At 50.3% G+C, this 23594-nt stretch overlaps 1 protein-coding gene across 6 annotated transcripts in view; it reads left to right on the forward strand.

Annotated features, from left to right (window-relative positions):
* The window catches only part of LOC127578888 (protein TMEPAI-like), a 90450-nt gene extending 67137 nt beyond the window's left edge, over window positions 1-23313 (forward strand). For 2 of the 6 annotated variants that reach the window (XM_052031428.1, XM_052031432.1), the window contains 3 exons: window positions 3622-3776; window positions 13683-13736; window positions 17471-23313. In XM_052031428.1, coding sequence (XP_051887388.1) covers window positions 3622-3776; window positions 13683-13736; window positions 17471-18016 — 755 coding nt within the window. In that variant the 3' untranslated portion in view covers window positions 18017-23313. The remainder of the gene's footprint in view (window positions 1-3621; window positions 3777-13682; window positions 13737-17470) is intronic. The other 4 variants (XM_052031433.1, XM_052031431.1, XM_052031429.1 and 1 more) reach the window with 3 other exon arrangements.
* Window positions 23314-23594: the final 281 nt, after the last annotated feature.

Genomic DNA, 23594 nt, shown 5'->3' on the forward strand with positions numbered 1-23594 from the left:
GGTGTGATTCACACAACCTCCTGTAGTGAAGTGTCTTGCACATTTATGTAGTGCTCTTTGCTTCAGTTTTATTATTAGATATCAGGAAAGGGAAAAAAGTATGCTAAACTCGATTCCACATCTTTTCCTGGTATTCAGAGGAACTCTGACTGCTTTGCAAACTATTAGACATCTATCAAGAGTCCCCAAGGACAAATTACTGGTGAAAAATTGAGCAAGGTCTCCTGCTAATTGAATAGTAATAGTGATTAGCAGCCGCTGTCTTCTAATTGCTCAATGCTGCTCATTTTTTTCCCCCCCTCTAAGAACTTTTCTCGGGGAAACTGGGTAGTGTGAGCATACTCCACACCACATCTCCGCATCGCTCTCTTCACTTTGACCTTTATCCATTTCCCCCTCTGCACTGCTTTCCAGAGTGACTTGTCTTCTCAAAGGGGATTTTTCATGGGAGGTTAATAGGTGTGAAAGGTTTGAATTGCAGGGATAGTTTTATTTTCAAAATGACAGCAGGATATTCAAATATTTACACAACTTTTTTGCTTTGCAAATGTTGGAGTTGAATTTTTTTACATGCTTTGTACTCTCTCTCATCAACAACAGCCCCCAATCCTTTAACCATGAAAGTTCCAGCCAGTCGACACACTTCACCACCAATTGGAATGATCCCTTGTGGCAGTGGGATAAGATTCCAACTTCTGGAATTTGAGGAGACCCCCCTCCAAATAGGGATTTCCCTTCAGCATTAACCTTTGACGAGGTAGCTAATCCAAAGTGAGCACCGATCGTGGGCCTTTTGCACAGCTGAATGCAGCATTTGGGAAAAGACCCACAGGGCTTTGTGTATTTCTGTGTTGGGGTGAACCACAGTTAGAAGGTGCAGTGACATTTAAAGTAATCCAAACCAGTTACCTTCAATGTCACCTGTACTTTGGCTGTAGGCAGCGGTAGGTTAACGGCTGTAGTTCCTTGAGATCTGATAATTGGGTGCCTGTAGAAGGAGTGGAGGGACCCATTTGATACATCATTGCCTTGTTGGCTATTTAAAAGAGCTATCCAATGGTTTCTAAAGTCTCTTAGAGTTGTGGAGGCGTACAGAACGGGAACAGATCCTTCATCCCACTGAGTTCACACCAACCATTAGCCACCTGTTTACACTAGCCTTGCCTTAAACCCACTTTCTCTCTCTCTCGCTCTCTCTCTCTCCCATCCTTCCAAGTTTCCCTTGGTCCAAGAAAATACCTTTTGCTCACTCCCAAATTCAGGAAAAAGCAGTTGCTGTATTGAACGCCAGCAGTCTGATGTGCTGATATCATTTGCAGGGATCAATATCGGCCAGGACACCTACAAAGTCTGTAATGAGCTGGCGTGGTTCTAGTTTTTTAATTTGTATACTTAAGCCTAGGGAATGCTTAGGGTGGGATGGGCTACATTGTGTGCTTGTATAACAGGCGGTTCTAGTCTGGGAACTGTCGTACTGACAGAGGGTTATAAACAGTTTGCTTTCCTGAACCCGTGCAGCAGCTGAGGTTGTGTACCACTCTTGTATAGAGTTTCAGTACATTACGGGGCCAGCCTCTCTTGGCTCCATCCACTCTGCTGTCAGGGCACAAGGTGACAATTTAGCCCCACTGAGTATCATCTTGATTTGGATTCCTCATTGTGCCTGAGACAGCTGTTCAGTCCCCACTCCAATGTGCATTCACACCGCTGTCTCCAGCCCTCGCAGGGGGACTCTGAGCTCTTGTATAATGATGTGCAAAGCAGCAAATTGTCAGCGTCCCCTCCCCCCAGCCCTTGCCGGCCCCCAGACAAGCTGACCCGAACTTCAGCGCTGAAATCCATCGTGTGTGTAGCCCAGACCAGCCCCAGCAAAGAGCAGTGGGTGGCTGCAGTTCATCATGTCAATGCTTAATGCAGTGCTGACTGCCAGACTGCCCTCGAGTCCACCCCGCCTGTCTGCCGGGCTGCTCAGAGCTGTCTCAGCAGTGATGCGACATGCCTGAGGTGGCAGCGGTAAATATAAGGACAACAACGGCAGTCGTTTACCTTTGGGCAGGGGACGGGGGTGCCTTCTCACCACTTTTTAATGTGTGTGTATGTATGCATGTGTGTATGTGTGCATGTATATATGTGTGTATATGTATATATAAGTGTGTGTGTGTGTGTAGTCTGGGCTCTGAGTGACATGGGGTAGGTGGTGTTCAGATGGAGAGACAACAGTGCCACACTTAAACACTCACTGGGTTAACGTGCTGTTGTGTTGCTGATGCATTTATTTGCATGCTTTGAAAGTGTGCCCCACTTGGTTTGGATTTCATCTGGAAGCTTGTGGGTTCGGGGGGGTTTGTCTGTCTCTGTCTGTCTGTCTCTCCGTCTGTGTGTTGCTCACCATTTCCTATTTTCCTTTTCATCCACTCTTAATGAAGACTCTTTACAATCCTCCAATCTTACGGACTGCTACTAACAATGTTGCCTTGTTTTCGTGATGCCCAGCCACTGTCTGGGCATTAAGGTTAGAAGCTTGCAGAGGCAATGAGTGTGATCTCCCATAATATTGTAACTGGTCCACGTACATCGTCATTTACTGCTATTTTCTTTGAAACAATCTTAATTTAAATAATCCTGAACCTAAATTTCATCAGCGATTTGCCTTTCCCATAACTCCTTGACAACCCCACATCTGACTCATTTCAAAGTAAAATCTAGCAAATGCAACTGGCAACACTCATGGGTCACATCCTATTTAAAAAGAAGTAACTCTGGCACGTTTAGAGGACTTTGGTCAATGGGAGCAGTTGAATGAACTGAGCTAAGCTGGAGAGCTGAGAGATTTGGGGAGGAAATTGGTGAAATGGGCAGCAGAAGATGTGGCTGCTGGTTTGTGGGAGAGTAATGTTTAGCTCCTGATTTTCAATCTCGCCCCACCCACACCCCCCCCCACCCCCATGTCAGCATTCTGAAGAAAGTCCACAGCACCCTGATTTACTCAGATTGGACCACAGCATCCTACCTTTGTACAGCAACAGACCCGTCCCCACCAGCACTGTGCCCCCGGTGTTAGATAGCGACAGACCTGTCCCCATAGTACTGTACCCCAGTGTTGACCAGTGACAGCCCCACCCCCACCAGTACCATACCCCGGTGTTACACAGGGACAGACCTGTCCCCACTGGAACTGTACCCTGGCGTTACACAGCAACAGACCCATCCCCACAGTACTGTACCCCAGTGTTATACAGCGACAGCCCCACCCCCAGTGTTACAGAGGGACAGACTCGTCCCCACCGGAACCGTACCCTGGTGTTACACAGTGACAGACCCATCCCCATCGGTACTGTACCCCGGCGTTACACAGCAACAGACCTGTCCCCACTGGTACTGTACCCCAGTGTTACACAGGGATAGACCCGTCCCCACTGGTATTGTACCCTGGTGTTACACAGGGACAGACCCGTCCCCACCAGTACTTTGCCCCAGTGTTACACAGTGATAGGCCAGCGTGGGCTCTGTCTCTCCATGAATCGCAAGTTGTTCTCTGGCTCCTGCTTTCCGTCGGTGGGTGTGCTTTCCTGGATTTGTTCCCTGCCGTGTCTCACGTTGCCCTTCTGCTTTCTGTTCCAGCCGAGTTGGAGTTTGTGCAGATAATCGTGATAGTGGTGGTGATGATAGTGATGGTCGTGGTGATCACCTGCCTCCTCAACCACTACAAACTCTCCACGCGGTCCTTAATAAACAGACAGAGCCAAATGCGAAGGCAAGAAGGCAACCTGCAGTCGGTAAGATGCCCATCTAGAACCTACGCCCTTCAGGGGTTTTGAAGATAATTACCTCAATGCAAACTGAATTCAGTAAATAGGATAATTTGTGAGCTGGAATCATCAGTCACCAGCTTCAGACATCCCAACACGTAGCACAAGTTATGAAGTGCCTTTGTAATGCAAAGCACTTACTATTGTCACAATAGAGACAACAAACACCTCAGCCGTGCTCAAGGGGAGGCATAAACAGCCTGCTAATCTGTTCTTAATGATGTTCATTGAGGGGAAAAATGTTTCCCAAGACAATGGAGGAGAACTCCCTTGGTCTTCAATCAGTCTCATCACCTGGGAGAGCAGTGCAAACCTCGAGCAAAGTGCTGAGAGTTCAGTGCCAAAGCACAAGCCTCGAGTATTAGTGGAACTTGAATCCACAGCCTCTGACTCGGAGGCATGAGCCAGCCACAAACTACCAACTCGGGCACGGCCAGACAGTCAGGACTGCCCAGCATTGTTTCCATGCCTAAACCAGATGTACAGCAAATAGCTTGGGTGTCTCCTGTGGCTTTTATAGTGAGCACCTGCCCTGCCCACCCCCTTCCCCATCCCCAGCTCCTGAAAGGGTGATGCAGATTCCATCTCCGGTCGCACATTCTGCCAGTGATGAGGTGTGTTGTACCGTCTCCCTGCCGGCTCTGGGAAGTATGGGGAGAGAACAGCTGAGGACATGGGCCTTGTATCCAAGGAAGGATGTGCTGGTCCCGGAGAGGGTCCAGAGGAGGTTCCCAACAACAATCCCAGGAATGAAAGGCTCAATGGTTGTGGATTTGATGTCTCTGGGCCTGTACTGGGGGATCTCATTGAAACCTACCAGTTACTGAAAGGCCTGGATAGAGTGGACGTGGAGAGGATGTTTCCATCAGTGGGAGAGTCTAGGATCCGAGGACACAGCCTCAGAATAAAGGAGGAAGATGAGGAGGAATTTCTTCAGTCAGAGGGCGGTGAATCTGTGGAATTTGTTGCCACAGAGGGCTGTGGAGGCCAAGTCACTGGTGTATTTAAGACAGAGTTCTTGATTGTTCTTGATTGTAAGGGGGTTAAGGGTTACGGGGAGAAGGCAGGAGAATGGGATTGAAGGGAAAAAACAGCCATAACTGAAGGATGGAGCAGACCTGATGGGCCGAATGGCCTAATTCTGCTCCTATATCTTATGGAATGGCCAAGCAATAAGATGACTCGTTAATTAATGGCCTTCCATCACTGTCTCGGCTCATGGACAGGTGCACACGCACTAGGAAGGGGAATAATGGACTGGCTTCCTGCCTGGAGCAGCGCCAGGTAGTGCACAGCGCAGTGGGAAGGGATTCGGAGAGCCGAGATACCACAGCACTGGCCAGTTTTTCCCTGTGCGGTACTTGTAAGCCGCAGTTCCCAGAATGTGGATTTCCACAGACAGGCGCGCATGCGCGCGCGCGCACACACACACACACACAGGCACACACAGGCACACACACACACACACACACACACAGGCGCGCACACACACACACACAGGCGCGCACACGCGTCTAACCACTCGGTGGCCAGAGAATGTGCTCTGCACGAGATGCCAGCTTGTATTGCCGGCTGCGTGCAGAGCTGCTGCAGATGGGAGTGAGTAGGTTCCTTCTGTCATGTATGCCGTGCAGCGTGAAAGTGACCCAGATAGTGCGAGGCTGCCTGTGTAGAACCAGTCCCGCCTCAGTAACCTGAAGGGTACAAACGACCTCCTCATTGAGCAGTAGATCCTGCACACGGGCGCAGTAGGAGTTGACAGTTCCATTAATCAGTACTAACTCGTGCCCAGTAGATAGATGAGCGCTCCTTAGTTTAAATCCTTGGGCAGGATGAGCAGTGTGTAACCCATTGTACTGGGACGGTGAAGGCATGTGGGTTAATGTTTCAGTCACTGGGACAGGTGTAGGAACACCTGGGTTCTACACTGCACCTGGCCCTCTGTGTGTTGTGCACTCACACACAAACACCTCTCCACCTCCATCTGTTCTCCTGTCTTTTTAAAACACAACACACACACACACACACACACACACACACACACACACACACATATCACATCACATTTCCCTAGCACTGCTACTGTGCAGTCATCAGATTTATAAAGCCAGGAGCGTTTGTACTCTGGAATCCGTGTTGTAGCTGTCCCCTGCCACAAGCGATGTAGAGTCCCTGTTAACTAATCCAAGTTGGCCATAGGTCACCCACTCAGCAGTTGCGGTTGTCAGTCAACCTCTTCGGTCTCCCATCTGGTCTTGCAGCAGTGTAGCTGTGAACCTGCCTGGTTTAGAGATTGGTTTATTATTGTCACACGTACCAAGAGACTGTGAAAAGATTTGCGTGCCAGGTCTTGCCATACATAATTACACCGAGGTAGTAAAAGGAAAACAGAATGCAGAATATAGTGTTGCAGTTGCAGAGAAAGTGCAGTGCAGGTAGATGAATAAAGTGCAAGGGCCACAGTGAGGTCGATTGAGCGATCAAGAGTTCATCTTTTAGCGTATGAGGGGTCTGATAACAGCGGGTTAGAAGCCGTCCTTGAGCTGGTGGTTATGTATTCTCAGGCCCAAGGGGAGAAGAGAGAGTGACCAGGGTGTCAGGGGCCCTTGATTATGTTGGCAGGTTTCCTTCAATCTCTGCAACTCTGGGCCAATCTAGCAGGAGTCCAGCCAAAGCTTGGTTTCACCCGTGACTGGGGAAGTGAGCCAGAGTTTGAGGAAGACCTGACGCATCTAGTTACACTCCCGGCCATACACTGTGTACACTGCCCTGTTTCACAGAGTGGGACTGTGCCCAGCTGAATCTTATCCGTTACCCCTCTATAGATCCAGGGTCAATGTTTTTGTTCCTCAATCATTCAGTTGCTAGCTAGTCATGATTAACTATTTCCCCCCGCCCCCCCCCCCCCCCCCCCCCCCCCCCCCCCCCCCCCCCCCCATGTTTGACTCCCCAGGAGTTCCCATCTTGCATAGTCATTAGTGTTTATATGGACTGCTTATCCAGACGTCACATGGCACTGGCTTGGAACTATAATCCTTTCTGGTCAACCTTCTTGTTCATTTTAATGCCTGCAACACAGGCAAAGAATCCTGAACTGTGACAGCTCCCTTATATCCTTCAGGTTTAACTGCTTGAACTTCTGGGTTGATCACTGGGTCAGATTTAAACGTCAGACCGGATTTTCTGAAAGTGCAACTCTTGTGTAATTCCAAAGGTATTTTGTGTCGGGGAGGGAATTTCCTCTAGACTGGAAATGACTGATCTCTCATTAGAAAGTGTGTCATAGGGATTTGCATATCACTGAAGTCTTTGCCATGTTTTAAAAAAAATTGAGCAGAGCTGGGCCTAAAGTGTGCCTTCATCAAAGCTGATTTGCATTCCCTTCAGAAGAGGAGTGTGTTGAGAAGTTCATGCACAGTCCTGTTGCCAAGTGGCTTCTCCACACTTCAGGAAATTGCCAGCCGTTCCTGAGAGCTCACCCGCTGGGAGTTCCCTGTAATTCCCCCCCACAAATTCCCTCTACGTGGAAGGTGCAGTTGGCTCCTTGCATTAAACCTTTGTTGAATAATACACAAAAAATACTGGAGGAACTCAGCAGTCAGGCAGCATCCGTGGAGGAAAATAAACAGTTGACATTTCAGGCCGAGACCCTTCATCAGGACTGGAAAGGAAGAGGGCAGAAGCCAGAATGAGAAGGTGGGGGTAGGGGGAGGGGTGCACGCAGGCAGGGGAGAAGTGAGTTCAGGTGAGAGGGGGAAGGTGGGTGGGAGGGGGAGAAGGTGAGAGGTGATATGTAGAAGAGGCAAAGGGGTAAAGAAGAAGGAATCTGGTAGGAGAGGGCAGTGGACCATGGAATAAAGGGGAGGAGAGGAGGTGGGCAGGTCATCAAGGTGGGGGAAGGGAGCCACAGGAATAAGGGAATAAAGGAGTGGGGGGAGGAGAAGAAAAAGGTGGTGGGGTTACCGGAAGTTGGAGAAATCAATGTTGAGGCCATCAGGTTGGAGACTCCCAAGGTGGAATATGAGGTGTTGTTCCTCCAACCTGCGCCTGGCCTCAAGGTGGCAGTAGAGGCGGCCGTGGACAGATCTGTCAGTACGGGGAGTGGGACGTGGAATTGAAGTGGGTGGCCACCGGGAGGTCCTGGCTGCTGTGGCTCGACGAACGCGCACCTTCGGCTGAACATGCGTGGCACTGGTACCACCACCGGACACAGCAGTGTTGCCACCGTGCTTTTCCAGTTCGGAGTCCAGCTGACCGACGAGGGCAGGACTTTGCATCATCCAATGGACAAGGGGAAGCCAAGTCCACCAACCCGTTACCAGGAACAACAGCCCCCTATAAAGTCTCCTCGTATCCGGCAATTGTCCCGTGCGATCACCATTATCAGGCCTGACGTTTCGCGGTGCGCCTGTGGTGTTGCTCCATGATGGCGGCCTCCTGTCCTATGAAAGCCAGCAAGGGAGGTCGGCCTCCATCTGCGCTGCGTGTGGTTACTTCTGCCGTGTGGTCTCAGTGTGACCTGGGCGCTGAAGCTCCCCCTGTTAGTTTGCTTACTGCACCCTTCTCCCCAAGTCACCAGCCATCCTAAACCCAGGCCAACTTCAAGGGAGTGTCGCACTACCCGAGACACAGTCTCTCACATGTTGTCCCTCGACGGCAAAGTGGCGCAGCCAGTAGGGCTGCTGCCTTACAGCCCCGGAGACCCCAGTTCAATCCTGACCTCAGGTGCTGCCTGTCTGGAGTTTGCGCCTTCTCCCTCTAACTGTGCGGGGTTTCTTCCGAGTGCTCGGGTCGGTTAATGGGCCACTGTAAATTGCCCCTAGTGTGTGGGTGAGTGGCAGAATCTGGGAGAGGGGGAGGAGCTGTTGGGAATAAAATGGAATTAATGTAGGATCCGTGCAAGAAACGCCATAGGCCATTCAGCCCATTGAGTCTGCTCTGTTTTAATTGTGTTCAATCCAATTCTACCACCTTCTCACCCTTTTACCAATCAAGAACCAAATGGATGAATGAGGGTCAGCACAGATGGGTGGGCCAAAGGGTCTGTGTGACTCTGACTTGGCCCATCTGCTGGTTCAGGTGGACGTGAGCGAAATCCCATGGCACTGTTCGAGCAGAGGTGTCCTATCCGGCACCTCTTTCCCCCAAACAGTATCACAAGAACGGATCTCACTGCTGCTTTGCTGCATGCGATCCAGCTGCTTTGTTTCCTGCCTTTACATAATTTCTTGCGCCCCCAGAGTATTTCAGTGATATAAAGAGACTGGAGGCCATCCTAAAGCACTGAACAATGCCTTATTTGTCCTTGTTGTAAAAACAAAAGGAAAACTGCAGACGCTAGAAATTTGTAATAAAGCAGGACTCGGGAGGTCAGGCAGTGTTTCAGGGCAATAACCTTCCATCAGAACTGGGCAAAGTGAGGAAAGAAGAGTGTTCTGTGTTGTGGGCAGGGGGACGGGTGGAAACCAGGTGCTACAAACCATAGTGCTCTGCCTGGAGAAGGTATAAATAAAGGGAGGAGAGAAAGGAAACTCGCACACCCCTACGGTCAACTTCAACTAACGGGGAATGCCCGGGCACGTTACAACAGGGAATTCAATAACCTCAGATAACCAGCCTGTCCAGTTTGTGGATGGTTCTGACGCAAGGTCATCAAATGCTGACGTCGACTCAGTTTCTCTCTCCACGGATGCTGCCTGACCTGCTGGGTGTTTGCAGCAATCTGCTGTAGTTCGGATTTCCAGCAGCTGCTGTTTGTTGCATCTCACAGATCTGGCATGTTGTTTGTTTTCCTCTGTCCTCCGCTCGTTATCCTCCACTTGCAGCTCCCGCAGTCTATCAGCTGTGACACCCGCTCCCTGCCACCCTCTCTCTGCCAGTACCATTACCGACTCTGCCAGCCCGTTTCACCTGGGGCTCCACCTTATCACAGGCACTTCCTCTGTTATCTCCACCCCTCCCTGCAATCTAAACACTCATCTTCCCACTTTTCCCAGTTCCGATGAAATGTCATTAACCTGAAACATTAACTGCTCCTCTCTCCACAGATGCTGCCTGACCTGCTGAGTGTTTCCAGCATTTTCTGTTTAAATGGCTTTCTTTCAGGCTCTGGAGAGAATGTTTCCCCAAAACTGCCTCTTGGCAACAATGCCTTTTTTTAGAACTCAGCAGAATAATTCAACATCGCTAGACTTGTCACTGAAACATCACAAGTTCTTCTGTTAAAACCGGGAACAAACATAGATGTGTGATGTACATTCTGTGAGAAACAGCTCTGGCAAAGTAGCCAATTCACACCAAAGAAGCAAAAGCAAAAGAAACTGCCCTCGCGGTTATATCGATGGGCAGACTTTGACCAAGCATGAACATTCGTGCACCCCCTGCTCCTGCACACTCCCTCTGGAGTGTACTTGCGGTACAGGTGATGTAGCCCATCCAGGCACAATGCAACTGCCCCCAGTGGCTGCTGAGGACACGGCCACTTTTTTGAACCGAGGCCACCCTGTCCACATTTGCAGCTCTCAGCACTTTTCTGGCAGCCCTTGCGCTCACCTAATTGACCTGTCAGTTGAAGGGGAGCTCTGACATTACAGATGCGGAGCAAGGAGAAACATGACTGCTCTTCACGTGCTGAAGAGGAGCAGGGTTCTATTGGTGTTGGTTTATTATTGTCACTTGTACTGAGGTACGGTGAAAAACTCGTCTTGCATACCGATCGTACAGGTCAATTCATTACACAGTGCATTGAGGTAGTACAGGGTAAAAACAATAACAGAATACAGAGTAAAGTTTCACAGCTACAGGGAAGTGCATCGCAGATAGACAATAAGGTGCAAGGTCAAACAATGTAGATCGTGAGGTCAGAGTCCATCTCATCGTATAAGGGAACCGTTCAATAGTCTTATCACCGTGGGATAGAAACCGTCCTTGAGCCTGGTGGTACGTGCCCTCAGGCTCTTGTATCTTCTACCCAATGGGAGAGGAGAGAAGAGAGAATGACCCGGGTTGGTGGGGTCTTTGATTATGCTGGTTGCTTCACCAAGGCAGCGAGAGGTATAGACAGAGTCCATGGAGGGGAGGCTGGTTTCCGTGACGCGCTGGGCTGTGTCCACAACTCTCTGCAGTTTCTTGCAGTCCTGGGCAGAGCAGTTGTCGTGCCAAGCCATGATACATCCAGATAGGATGCTTTCTATGGTGCATCGATTAAAAATTGGTGAGTTTCAAAGGGGACGTGCCAAATTTCTTTAGCCTCTTGAGGAAGTAGAGGTGCTGGTGAGCTTTCTTGGCCGTGGCGTCTACGTGGTTGGACGTGGTTCTAGATCAGTGTTGCTACTAGAAAGGTCATACGTGGTGACATCCACGTGTCTCTGCACTGTTCAGTCACCTCTAGACGCTCTCCTTCACGCTAGTCAGTCACTACGGCCACTACGCCGGGGGAAAGGTTCAAACTCTGTACGTCTTTTGGAGCAACAGCACCACCTACTGGAGGCACAGTTCATGGGCAGTCACTTCTCACTCGCAGATTAGTGAGGTGCTTCTGAGCTAACCTTTTTATGAATAATTGTGACAAGAAAAGGTCAAGATGTGTTTTACAGGGGTCAGAACTTGTCAGTAATTTAAAATCTTCTTGGAGAGGAATGTGACTTTAGTAACTTCCCTGTAGAATAATTTGATATCCAGTCGAGTAGCTTTTCAAAGTCTCAACACTTGCAAGTGCTTGTAATGGGAGGAGGGAGGGCAGGGGGAGGAAATGTTCCACGCTTTTAGTTTTGCCTCCTTGTTCTTTAGTATAAAAGTTGCAGCCGTTTACATCGTCTATGAATTTTGCCTTCATTTGGCAAGTATCTGACACTCTGTGATGACATCCATGTGTTGAGATGAAATGGAGAAGGGATGGGGGAAGGAATTGGGCAATGCAGACCTGGGGAGGGAGGAGACCCTTGCCCAGGGAGACAGTATTCTGTTTCTATGTATTGTACGAGAGGAACCTAGGCTACTTTGGAGAAGGGGCTGTAAATATCTCAGTAGCTTTTGTGCAACAGCTGAGTTAGATATATGCTTCAGCGTACAGGGAGGAATGTTCATGTCTCTGTAAAACAGACACTGTTGCTTTGCTTTCCTTGCTGAAACACAGCCTGTAGAATACACGTGGTGATTCGTACCTTCCTTCTCCCCTCCCGCCTTGAATTTTTGTGCCAAACCAATTTGCTACACCACAAGATAGGAGGTGGAGTAGGCCACTCGGCCCCTCGAGCCGAGCCTGCCCTGCCATTCAGTCTGATAGTGGCTGATCTGTGCTGGCCTCTGTACCAGTTTTCCTTAACCCTCAGGCCTTATTGTCAGCTTTCCAGAAAAAAGTTACTTGAATGTATTCTGTTTCAAAAACAGTTTGCTCGAATTGTATTGCAGAACACCATACACCCTCCAGCCCAACCAATTTTCTTTTGCTCACTCTTCCAGCCCCTGTCTCCTGTTCTCTAAAGGATGGTCTTCGTTCCTTCCTCCTCCCCACTTGATCATGGAATGAATGGGACTTGGTTTGTTAACCAGTGGACTTCCAGCACACACCTGCTGGTTCAGGCTCAGCTACAGAATGTAAAGAGAAGGGCTAAACATTAAACATAATGGGCAGCCACGGTAGCGTAACACTATTACAGCGCCTGCGACCGGGGTTCAATTCCCACCACTGTCTGTAAGGAGTTTGTACGTCCTCCCCGTGTCTGCGTGGGTTTCCTCCAGGTGCTCCGGTTTCCACCCACATTCCAAAGACGTACGGGTTAGTAGGTTAATGTGGGTATAATTGGGCGGCACGGGCTCGTTGGGCCGGAAGGGCCTGTTACCGTGCTTTACAGATAAAGTACAAAAAAGTATTAGGATCAAGCACAGGAGGGTTTTTTTTGCACAGGGTGTTTTGAGGCTTTGCTCTGCCTGTAAGAATAAAGAATAGAGGCACAAAAGACTATCGATGCTGGAATCTGGAGCAACACACAAAAAGCTGGAGGAACTCAGCGGGTCAGGCAGCATCTGTGGGGGGGAAATGCCCGGTTAAAGAGAGAACAGTTTGAGAGATGGGAGCACAAAGGAGTCTGAATCTGACCAAAGCTGGACTGGTTGCACCACACAGCCCATTCCATTGCTGTGGCTCAGACTCCAGAGTAGCTCGTGTGAGAGATGGAAGCTGCCTCCTGTTGGAATGGGCTGGGGCAGAGTCAAAGCTGCTGTGCTGTAGTTTGACAAAGCCAGTATCCCAACAGAAGGCGTTTCAATTCCCAACACCATGTTAATAAACATATGAACAAAGAGACACCTCCAAGCATTCAAAGCACAATCACTGTTGCTGATCACGACAGGCACACTGCAAGAATTCAGTCAGCCAAGTGATAACTAGGTAATCAATTTTAGGAATATTGGTTGATGTGAATATTGGCCTCAATGGGGATGGAGGTGGGGAAGGGTGTCACAAGGACATTTTCCCCCACCCAGTGTTGGGCAGTCATTCACTGTCATCAAAAAACAAACGGGATCGTAGCTGGTATTCTGTCAGAGAGGGGTCATTGTCCATGTTCTTCTGCCCTTTGAGGTTTTTAAATGTTCCCACTGAGCCAGGACTGGGAGGTGGAGGCCGATGGGTGTGTCCCACCACAGCCACGCAGAAACCTCCTTCCCAAGTGGGACGTCCCTCGGGTGTTTTTGTTGGTGGGAGCCAGTCTCTCAAACCTCCCCACTGCAGCCAGGGGCGGTGACTTTAAGGTGCAGTGGGGAACCTCGAGCGTGGTCTGGTTCCTGCACCTCCCATCTCTTCCACTACCTGGAGCTGACCGTTCCCGAGTCCCCCGCACTTCCAGTTGATCGCCTTTCTTTTTTTGTGTGTAGGAAGGGAGCTTGTGGCCAACAGACAACACAGTGTCAGCAAGTGGATTGTCTGAGGTAAGGCTGGAAGCTCTGACCCTTGTTTCACCTGGTGGTGCATTTCAGCTTGTTAGCAGCTGGGCAATCTGCTGTTAGTGATGTTAGTCAAGAGAGAGGTATTATTGGCCTGCACACTGGGGAACGTTCTTGTTCCTCTTCAGGTTGTTAATCGCACTGTATAAATCGGGAATGTATGTTAAAATAATTAACACTGGGCAAATGCAAAACTAACTGAAGTAATAGTCCCATGAGCTGTCACGAGAACAATTTGTGAATAATGAATTTAAAGATTACTTGCAATGTACACTCCACTGAAGGATTTTGATTATCCTTTTTCCCCGACTCCATATATCAAGGAGAAGGGAATCTAAGCTAATGGAAGAGTGCTGAGTTTTGGGTTCTGGATAGTAAGATCGGGCTTGGGTACAGGTTAACGGATCGCTTGCCCCTCTCCCCAGCCCCTTTTGGGTGCAGTCAGAGCGGGTGGTGACAGCTTGAGACCAGTCCCAGCACTGGCTGCCAGGAGTTCTGAGGCAGGGCCACAGATGTCGGCAGTGTTCTCGTTGGTGCCAGAATCCATCACCCCACGCATTGATACAGCACGTTTACCTTTTGTACGAGCATTCGATTGGTGTTTTCTGTCGCTGATTAACGCATGGCGATTTCAGCAAGGGAGAGATGAGGTGATGGAACGGAAGAGGAAGGGGGGACGTGTTCAGGAACCCTGAAGGTAGCAGGCTGGTCGGGTTGGGTAAGAGGGCACACTGGGCTCTTTATTGGCTGAGCCACTGAAAATAACAGCTACGTGGCTATGCGAGAAATGCCCAGTGTTAGTTGGCCCACAGCTGGAGCACGGTGTACGTTACAGGAAGGGCGCAGCAGGGGTGTAGGGAGGTGTAGACTCACTGAGTTGCATAGCGTGCCGCAGTTTAGCCGTGAGGCAGAACTGAGCAAGCTTGGATTGTCTTCACTGGTACGGGGGGGGGGAGGGGGATGGTTGAGTTGAGCAGAAGGTGATGAGAGGCCAAGCACCCAGTCCACTAAACACAGCCGAGAGACCAGGTGGCAGATGCTGAAATATGGAGCAAAGGACAAGCTGCTGGAGGGACTCAGCGGGTCGAGCAGTGTCCATGGATGGTTGATATTTTGGGTCGAAACACCGAATCAGGACAGAGTGTGTAGAGGGGAGGTGACTGGTGTCTCTGAGTTGGGGGGGGGGGGGGGGGGGGGAAGCTGGTGGGGGTGGTGGTTGGAAGCAAGTGGGTGGAGGGGAGGAAACCCAGGTGTATGTGTGGTTGCAGGTGGAGGAGGATAACGTGTCTGGGTGGGGGAGGACGGGAAAAGGTGAGGATTGCCACAGAGAGAGAGAGATTCTGGGTGCACTGGTGTGAGTGGGGAAGGGACAAGGTGTGGGATACCTGAAATTGGAGAACACGGTGTTCATGCCCTTGGGTTGTAGACTACTCAAGGAGGAATATGAGGTGTTGTTCCTCTTCTGCGTTTGGCTTCACCCTGGCAGCAGAGCCAGGTCGGTATGGGAATGGGAGTCAAAATAGCATCCAGCCGGAAGGTCAGGACGGCCATTGCGGACAGAGCACAGCTGGTCTGCAGATCGGTCGCTCGTCTACATTTGGTCTTGCCGATGTTTCCGCTTCACTTTTCCCAACTCCACTTGTCCGCCACCCCTCCCTTACCTGATTCCACCTGTCACCTTCCAGCTCCTGCCTCACCCCACCCACCCCCCCCAACCCCCACCTCTTTATCTCCGCTCTACACTCAGTCCAGATGTGGGGTCTCGACCCGAAGCGGCAACCATCCATTTCCCACCACAGATGCTGCCCAACCCACTGAGTTCCATTAAACGGATAATGGGTTTCAGTTAACGGGTGTAGCAATCAGCCAGCTGAGGATTGGTGTCACGGTGAGGAGGGGCTACACTCACAGCCTGAGACCAGGGTGGCTCACGGATCATGAACAACGTGTCCCACCAACCACGTTTCCTTATGAGCTAGACGGAGGCCATTCAGCCCATTGTGGAGGAAGGAACCCCACTTTTTTTTCCTGTAGCATATTTTCCCCATTCTCATCCACTCCCCCCACATTCTACCACCCACCCCCACTAGGGGCACTAGACAGTGGCCAGTGAACCCATCAACCCAAAAGCAGGAATCGCTGTAATAGCTCCACCCAGACACTGGCTGGGACCAAACGGGGGCAATTTCGGGGGGTGGTGGGGGGAGGGGAGGGGGGCGTGTGATGATGGTATGGCTGGTATCAAAGGGCTGAAGGGAACTGGGCATCTCACACACACACACACACACACACACACACACACACACAGCAGCGGCGGGCTGGATATGGGCAGCATCCTTCATAAACTAAATAGCCCGTAATCACCACCTGTAATGTTTGAATTAGGACGGATGTGGGAGGGCGAGGCAGTGATGGGAACAGCTTGGTACCTGCCAGCACTCTCTACTGCTGCACACTCTCGCCCCTGGGGCAGGAGGCTGTCGACCCACCAGCCCCCTCCGCGTACACCACAGACTTTCAGTTGAGAGCTGAACCCAAGGTCCTGCCTGCAGTGGCGACTGGAGGCTGTGGAGTGCCAGGGGCATGCTCGAGGAAGGGCAGAGGTGGATCTCCTTCACTGGACTGGTTGTCACCACAGGCGTTCCCCAGGTTACGACAGGCTCGGCTCCTCAGGACTATTCCTGACCCAGGCTGTCCACAAGTCGGAAATGAGCAACGGCCAGCGTGTGGGAGAGGGTCACGGGAAACAGCTGTGAGGGGAGAGCAGGCAGGCGCGGGAGGAGTGGCCACCAGCCAGCCTCACTGACTCAGCGAGTGGGTGGGTGAGTCTGCTGAACCCTCCCATCTCTGCTCAGCCCTCGATTGGGGGGGTGGGGAAGGGAGGCCAGCCCCATTCCCACCTAGCAGAAGATACCTGAAGCCAGCAAATCCATCTAGCCGGTCTCCGAAACATCTGTTCACATGTACGGGGTCTCTGTGACATTGTACATTGCTGGTGTCTGTACATTAGCAGCTGTGTGACTTCTGCAGTCGGGAGGAGATGGTGTACCACGTGTACGTGGAGTGCAAGAGATCACAGCCCCTCTTCGCGTATCTGAAGGGGCTGCTGCTCAAATTCTGGCTGCACTTCAGCCCGATGCTGCTGATCTACGGTCACCCGGTGTGCCGGGGGGATCTCCTGGTGGGTCTTCTCCCGGGCCTGGCCAAGCTGGCCATCCACAGGTCACGGCGGCGGGCAGCCGAGGGTTCCAGCTGGTCCGCCTGCCTGCCCGCCCGTCTTCTGGGCTTACATCCTTGGAGAGGGAGCACGTGGTATCCGCGGGCACCGTGGTTGAGTTCCGCGCTCGGTGGGCCCCCCCAGGGGATCGTGTGTGTTGTGGATGGTGAGAATGCGATTCTTCTCTGAAGTGTTGAGTGTGCGGGTGTTTTTCTCTGCTGTGTTGCATGAGCATTAAGCAGATGTGTAGTTTGTTTTCTTCTCTTTCTGTATTAGTTGTAGTGTTTTGATACTGGTTGTCCTTTTGTAGTGCTCTTAGTTAATAAATGTTTATATTAAAATAAAACAGCCGTTTGACCACACTGAAAGTACATGGCAGTAAATCAAGACAATTCCCCTCTGCCCCGGTTGGGGGAAATTGACCGAGCTTTCCCAGGCTGCTGCCTTCCACGCCGGGTGCCCCTTGGGAAGGATACAACTGACTGCCTCTCTTCTCTTCCAGCAGCAGATCTACACGCCCAGGTCGACGGACAGACTGACGGTGCCGTCGTTCCTACACCGCGATCGGTTCAGCCGCTTCCAGCCCACCTACCCCTACCTGCAGCACGAGATCGACCTCCCTCCCACCATCTCACTGTCTGACGGCGAGGAGCCCCCTCCCTACCAGGGCCCCTGCACCCTCCAGCTCCGCGACCCCGAGCAGCAGATGGAACTGAACCGGGAGTCGGTGCGGGCTCCCCCAAACAGGACGATCTTCGACAGTGACCTGATAGACGCGTCGATTTACAATGCGGGACCCTGCCCTCCGAGCAGTAACTCGGGCATCAGTGCCACCAGCTACAGCAGCAACGGCCGCATGGAAGGACCACCGCCCACCTACAACGAGGTGATTGGCCACTACCCAGGGTCGACGTTTTTCCAACACCAGCAGAGCCATGGTGTTCATTCTGTGATGGGTGGCAGCAGACCAGAGCAACCTCAGAACAATGGCCTTGAGGGGACAGTTCTCCGGAGCAGCAAAGACAAAAAGACAGGACATCCCTTCTGAGACCAACTTTGTGCACTTCAACAAAAAGCCAGAGAGCAGTGGGTGAGCAAGCAGGAGGGTTAGCCCGGCTGTGCTCACTGTCTCCCATTCACCCCCCATCACCCACCCCCCCCCCACCCTCCCTCCCCAAACACTCCTCCGTTGTATAAAATACTTAGTTATATCGCATCTGAATTGAACACTCGAGCAAAAAGGTTCAGGTGGTTCTACGAGCTACATTAGATAAGGGAGTTCCAGTACCCTGTTTAAACTAAGGTCTCTTTTAAAAGTAACACAATGTGCGTAAAAATGCTGTCTTTAATTACCTTAACTTTAAAGAAACATTTGCACAAAATTTTATGTTTGGAAAAACCTGCAATATGTCTAATGAGAAATTTGCATGTGGAAGTAGGCGTATTTTTGTAACAGAAATGGCCTATATGTTTAGTTCCCAGATGAGAGAGATGGCAGTTTTTTTGAGTGCCGTATCAATGTGTCTCTAACATTCTGTATTTAAAAAAAACAGGGGTTTAGAGTTATTTATGAACACTTTTAAAACATTGCACTATTTTGTAATATGAGTAACAAGCAGATGCTTGTAATAGCAATGGCCTCCAGTGTCTGCCACAGATGTACAAGCAAGCAAATACGTTCTTCACTGTAGGGATGCTGAGCTACACACATTTGTAGGTAAAGTCCCAGCTCCATTGGGAAAAGAAATTGCATTTATACTAGAACATAGAGCAAAGCTAAAGCATTACGTGACAGAGCTAATACTGTGAATCCAGTGTGCAGTACAGCTTAAACAAAAAACTGTCAGGCTACAAGGTAGTTGGGAAGATAACCAAAGACATTAAGTCCTTTTTATACCCAGAGAGGGGGAATAAAACGCCATTTGTGGCGGTTTTGGTATCTCTTAGCAGGTGCACAACAATGTGCAGAACCATTCCCTTTGATGTGGAGACCAGCCTCATTTTCACTGCCTGAGAGATGGGGGTGGTGAGGACTGGAACCCGTCGAAAATTTAGAAAGCAGTCTGCACGTTTTGGGACTCTGGCACAGTGGGAGCAAGGTGCAGTCTTCCCCAGAGTCTGTGGTTGAAATATAGTCTGGTTAAGGTGAGGTGGCTCCACACTGCAGAATTATTCTGATTGGTCACCTCAATTAGCCTTGAGCTCAAAGTTCCCTAACTGAGGACTTGGGAAGATGGGAGAAACAAACTACAGATGATTTGATTGGGAAAAGGAAGGCGAGAGAGGGAATTTTTTTTTATTGAAAATCTATTGGCATTTTGCTCACCACATAACAGGTTCCATTTTTGATTATGATGTTGGAGAACCGGACTTCTTCCCTCTGTCAGAAGTTGCTCAGTTGGTTGTGGAGAGCAGAGGAGCCCACAATTTGACCGATCCCAGTTGTTCAGAGTGACAGGATGGGTAAGGAATTGAGGATTCTCATTGGTTGAAAGTCCTGATGGATTTCCATTGCATTGTGGGCATGTGTTAATTGAGAGTTGCTTTTGAAATGTTCTTGCCTCTGTCAAGGTATCTGGTAGGAAGGTTTGAAGTTCTCAATTGCAGCCTGGCGTCTATAGTATAGCTTTCCCTGGTTCTCAGAATTAGCAGTTTCAGTGACTAAAGCTTCCCCCAAAGTCTGGCTTTTAAAATGAGCTCACACCTCAAAATGGCATCCAATTGCAATTTGTTGCATTATTGGCCAAATAAAGTTGAAAATGGTGAGTGAATGTGGTATGAATCCATCTTTTTGGTTTATGGTGGTGCCTATTACTACACCCCTGTGTATGATACTTCCTTTGAAAAATTCTCTGTATGGCGTACAATGGGACTGGGCCCCCAGAAAGTTGCTACTTGATAGTTGGAAGCAGAATTTGGATGCATGAAACTCGCCAATCACAAGTGGCGTAAATCACTTTGGCTATTGGTGTGATATCTTGTTCACACCATTGTTGCCGGCATCCTGGCCTTTCATGGGATATCTTTGAATGGTTCACTTCAAATCTATTTAACACCTGCTATCCCACAAGATGGGTAACAGGGTCCTGCAACTTTTACAGGCACGCATTGGTCTCTGAAATTGTCCTCACTGGATGTTGGACCCACCTAAGGAGTTTTTATTTGCCTAGATGGTAAGAGTAAACCAGTACCCGGTTTCACTGCGATGCACCAAAACCGGTGCACCGCTGCTAGGAGGACGGTGCAAAGTTACAACATGCCCAACACACACCCAAAAATCATTGGCCCAAACTCAGAGGCAGTAGGTAATTTTTTTTACCCAAGCGGCTGGATCAGATAATAGTGACTTTCTTTTAAAAGGAAAACACCTCGTCCAGTGTTACTCCTGACCTCGGTTTCCCTATGGATGGGTTGGATTAAATTTATCCCGGGGCTGGTGATACATCCGGTCATTAGTGGCCTTCGTCAATCAGCACTCTTCCCCCGGTTCCTTCCTTTTTGATTCCCTTCTGCTCTCCTGCTGGTGGTTTTCAGCCTCAATTTGGTTTCCTTTCAATCTTCCAGAAGTCCGTGTTTATGAATTGCTGTCTGTGTTTTGCTGTTGGTATTCGCCTCTCCGGTGCAGGGAGTGGAGTTCTTGCCTGGGCTGGTGACAGGAACACTCCCACCCCCTCCCTTCGTAAACTGGGGGTTGCTTTCTCTGAAAGTACTGCACTGCCCTTTCACCAACCTGTATTTCATATGTGATTTATGCATAGTTATTCCAGTTTTTTTAAAAAGAAAATTGCCCGATTGAGGCGGTTTTTGTTTTGATGTCGGGTCTGTTGAGAGTTCTACAGGCTGGGAGAGGAATTGTGTGCAATTCGGAAGGGGAGAAAAGACATGAGCTTATTTTTTAAGATTTCAGCTTTGTTAACCCCTCCCAGGCTCTGTAAATGTGCCTCGTTTAAATTGCTGCTTTGACCAATTCTTGCCCTCTCTCTCTCTCTCTCTCTCTCTCTCTGGTGCTGTGTATAACTTGAATATATTATGCAGATATCCTATGCACATATTATGGATATTGTATGATTAGCATGTAGTTTAAACAATAGTATTAACCAAATGAATGGAATCTGTGCCACCAAGCCTGCAGCGCCGTTCAATACTGTTACAGTCTGAATCTGTTCGGTCTAGTCCCGATGGATTAGAGGAACCATTAAAGGCATAGTTATTTTGCCAGGTTTATTTCCAATATTAGTCTCGCAATAAACAGCAAACGATAGTCCCTTTCCTTCCCAACTCTGATCTTTTGGAATTTGGATTTTTTGTAAAAAAAAATATATATCACTAGCGCTGTAGGACGTGCTGGTACGAAATACCCCCTGGATTTGAGGCAGTTCAGAGTCGCGTGAAAATGGTTCTGGGATCAGAGAGCAGACGGTGAGGTGGGCTGGGTGTGGGTGGTGAGGTGGGCTGGGTCCTCGGCAGGCTGGTGGGAGCCCAGGTAGGAGGCACAAGGGACTGCAGCTGCCTGCTGGAATCTGGAGCAACAGACCGTCTGAGGAACTCAGCGGGTCGAGCAGCATTTTAGGGGGTGGGGGGGGGGGGGAGAGATTGAGCAGCATTTTTGGGGAGGGGTGAGGAACTGTCGACATTTTTCACACCCTGCACTAGGACACGTTGCAACAGCAGCGGTGCCCCTGATGCTGGGTCCCTCCCCCGCCACAGACCCGCTGAGTTCCTCCGGCGCCGGCCAGCGTTTCACTTCCCACCCCCCTCCTTCCCCCAGTCACCCTCAATAGTGCCAGTTTCGTTAAATTCCGACTGTATGTAACCAGCCCGAATGCAGCCGGAGCACCATTGTTTACTGACTGAGCGGTGCGGGTCCCTGTGGGTTGGCCGCACCCTGACACCCACCGTCCTCCCCTTATTCCATCCTCTAGTATCTGAAAGCCAGACTGGTCTCGGTGGGGGTGAAATTTTAAAGAGAAACGTTTGCACTAAATCTGATCCAAGCCGGGCATCGCTGCGGAGGTGTGGGAGCTGCCTGCACCCCTTCCCGGCCCTCTCTCCCCAAACCCTCTTCCACGGCCAGTGATTTGCAGAACGGGGTGGGGGGGGGGGGGGCTGGAGCATCCCCGCATCCAACGGGGATCCTTCATTTTAACCCCGGACTCAGATTCCGTCAGAAATGAATGCACCTTCAGACTGCAATGCTCTACGTCTCCCGTTGCCTTTCGCCAGTCTCCCGGAGTGGCAAAGGACACCAGCCCCCGTCTCTCCCTCGGCGCTCTGAGCATCATCGCCCCCTGCCCCTGGGTGAAGCCCCCGCTCAGTCGCAGGCACCGTTCTCTCTGGAATCCAGAGCAGGCGGCGCCGGATCGGTGCTGACCGCAGCCCAGCTCTCCCGGGAAACCTCCACTCTTTGAAAGGCTCCCGGCAGCTTACAGAGAAAATAAAGAAACTCAGCGATGTCCACTGAGCTGAACCGTGAGCCAGGGTGGGAACTCCCAGTGTGGTCCGGGGAAGGGGGTTTAACTGAAGTTAAACTCGACCCCAGTGTCCGACACCGCTCCAGCTTTTAGCGGTGTAACCTTTATAACTGGGGGGGAGAAGCCTTCAGTTAGGCAATGCTTTGATTTTGAAGGTTTATTTATTTTTTAAAACTGAGCTTTTTTCCCCCAAACAAAGCCTCAGCTTACAATTACTGGTTAAACTTTGTGTAAAGATAAATATATATATATATATACTGCACTTTTCAAGGCGAGAAATGATGGTTTCTCTCTGTGTAGTGAGTAGATTCGCTAAACTGGCCTTTCCAAAGCAGATCCTTTTTCTAAGAGCTTTCTGTGTGCATTGTGACCGATGTTTTTGTTTTAAGACAATGCCCGTTGGGTCCGAGTGATCTTCTATCTTCACCAGTGAACCCCCTCGTCCCTCAATCTCTCTCTCTCACCTCACTCACACACACACACACGCGCAAACATTTGTTCACTTGAGCGAGCCGAGCTTCCAGAGACGGGTTGGAACGGGAGGGAGCAGTAACGGAGGGGCCGAGGCACCGCGTTCCTCGAACGGCCGACACCAGCGCAGGGGTCCCGACGCAGCGAACCATCCCTCGGCGCGGCGTTTGCGCCGGGAGCGCCCTGGTGTTCAGTGTTGGGTTGTAGACCCAACCTCCCCCCCCCCCCCTCCCGCCCGGCATCGCCTACTCTTATGGTTTAACGCATTTGTAAAATGGTTCTAAGTGACAATATTAATCAGTTATTTTTATGGTTTTTTTTGTTTTCAGACGATTGTGGTCGCTTTACGGCGATCACGTTTTAAAAACAACAAAAAATAAACACTTTAAAAATAAAGATGAAGAGTGGACAAAGTGCGTCCGTTGTTGTTCATGGGGGCTGAGGGGAGGGGAGGGGTCGGTGTGGCGGGACGGTCCCTCCTGTCCCCGGAGACAGCGAGAGGTTCGCCGGTCCCCTCGGGTCGGTGCTGGCGGCTGAGTGTGTTGGTGCAGAGGTGTGTGCAGTCTGTCCTGGGTTGGGATGTTGGGATGGCCGTGTAAATTGGGATGGCCGGCCAGGGAAGGAAGTGTAATGTAACTTCAACACCTCTGCAGGATCATGCGAAGGGGGAGGTGGGGGTTGCTC

This window comes from Pristis pectinata, chromosome 16 (genome assembly GCF_009764475.1).
Source record: "Pristis pectinata isolate sPriPec2 chromosome 16, sPriPec2.1.pri, whole genome shotgun sequence".
NCBI classification, from domain to species: Eukaryota; Metazoa; Chordata; class Chondrichthyes; order Rhinopristiformes; family Pristidae; genus Pristis; species Pristis pectinata.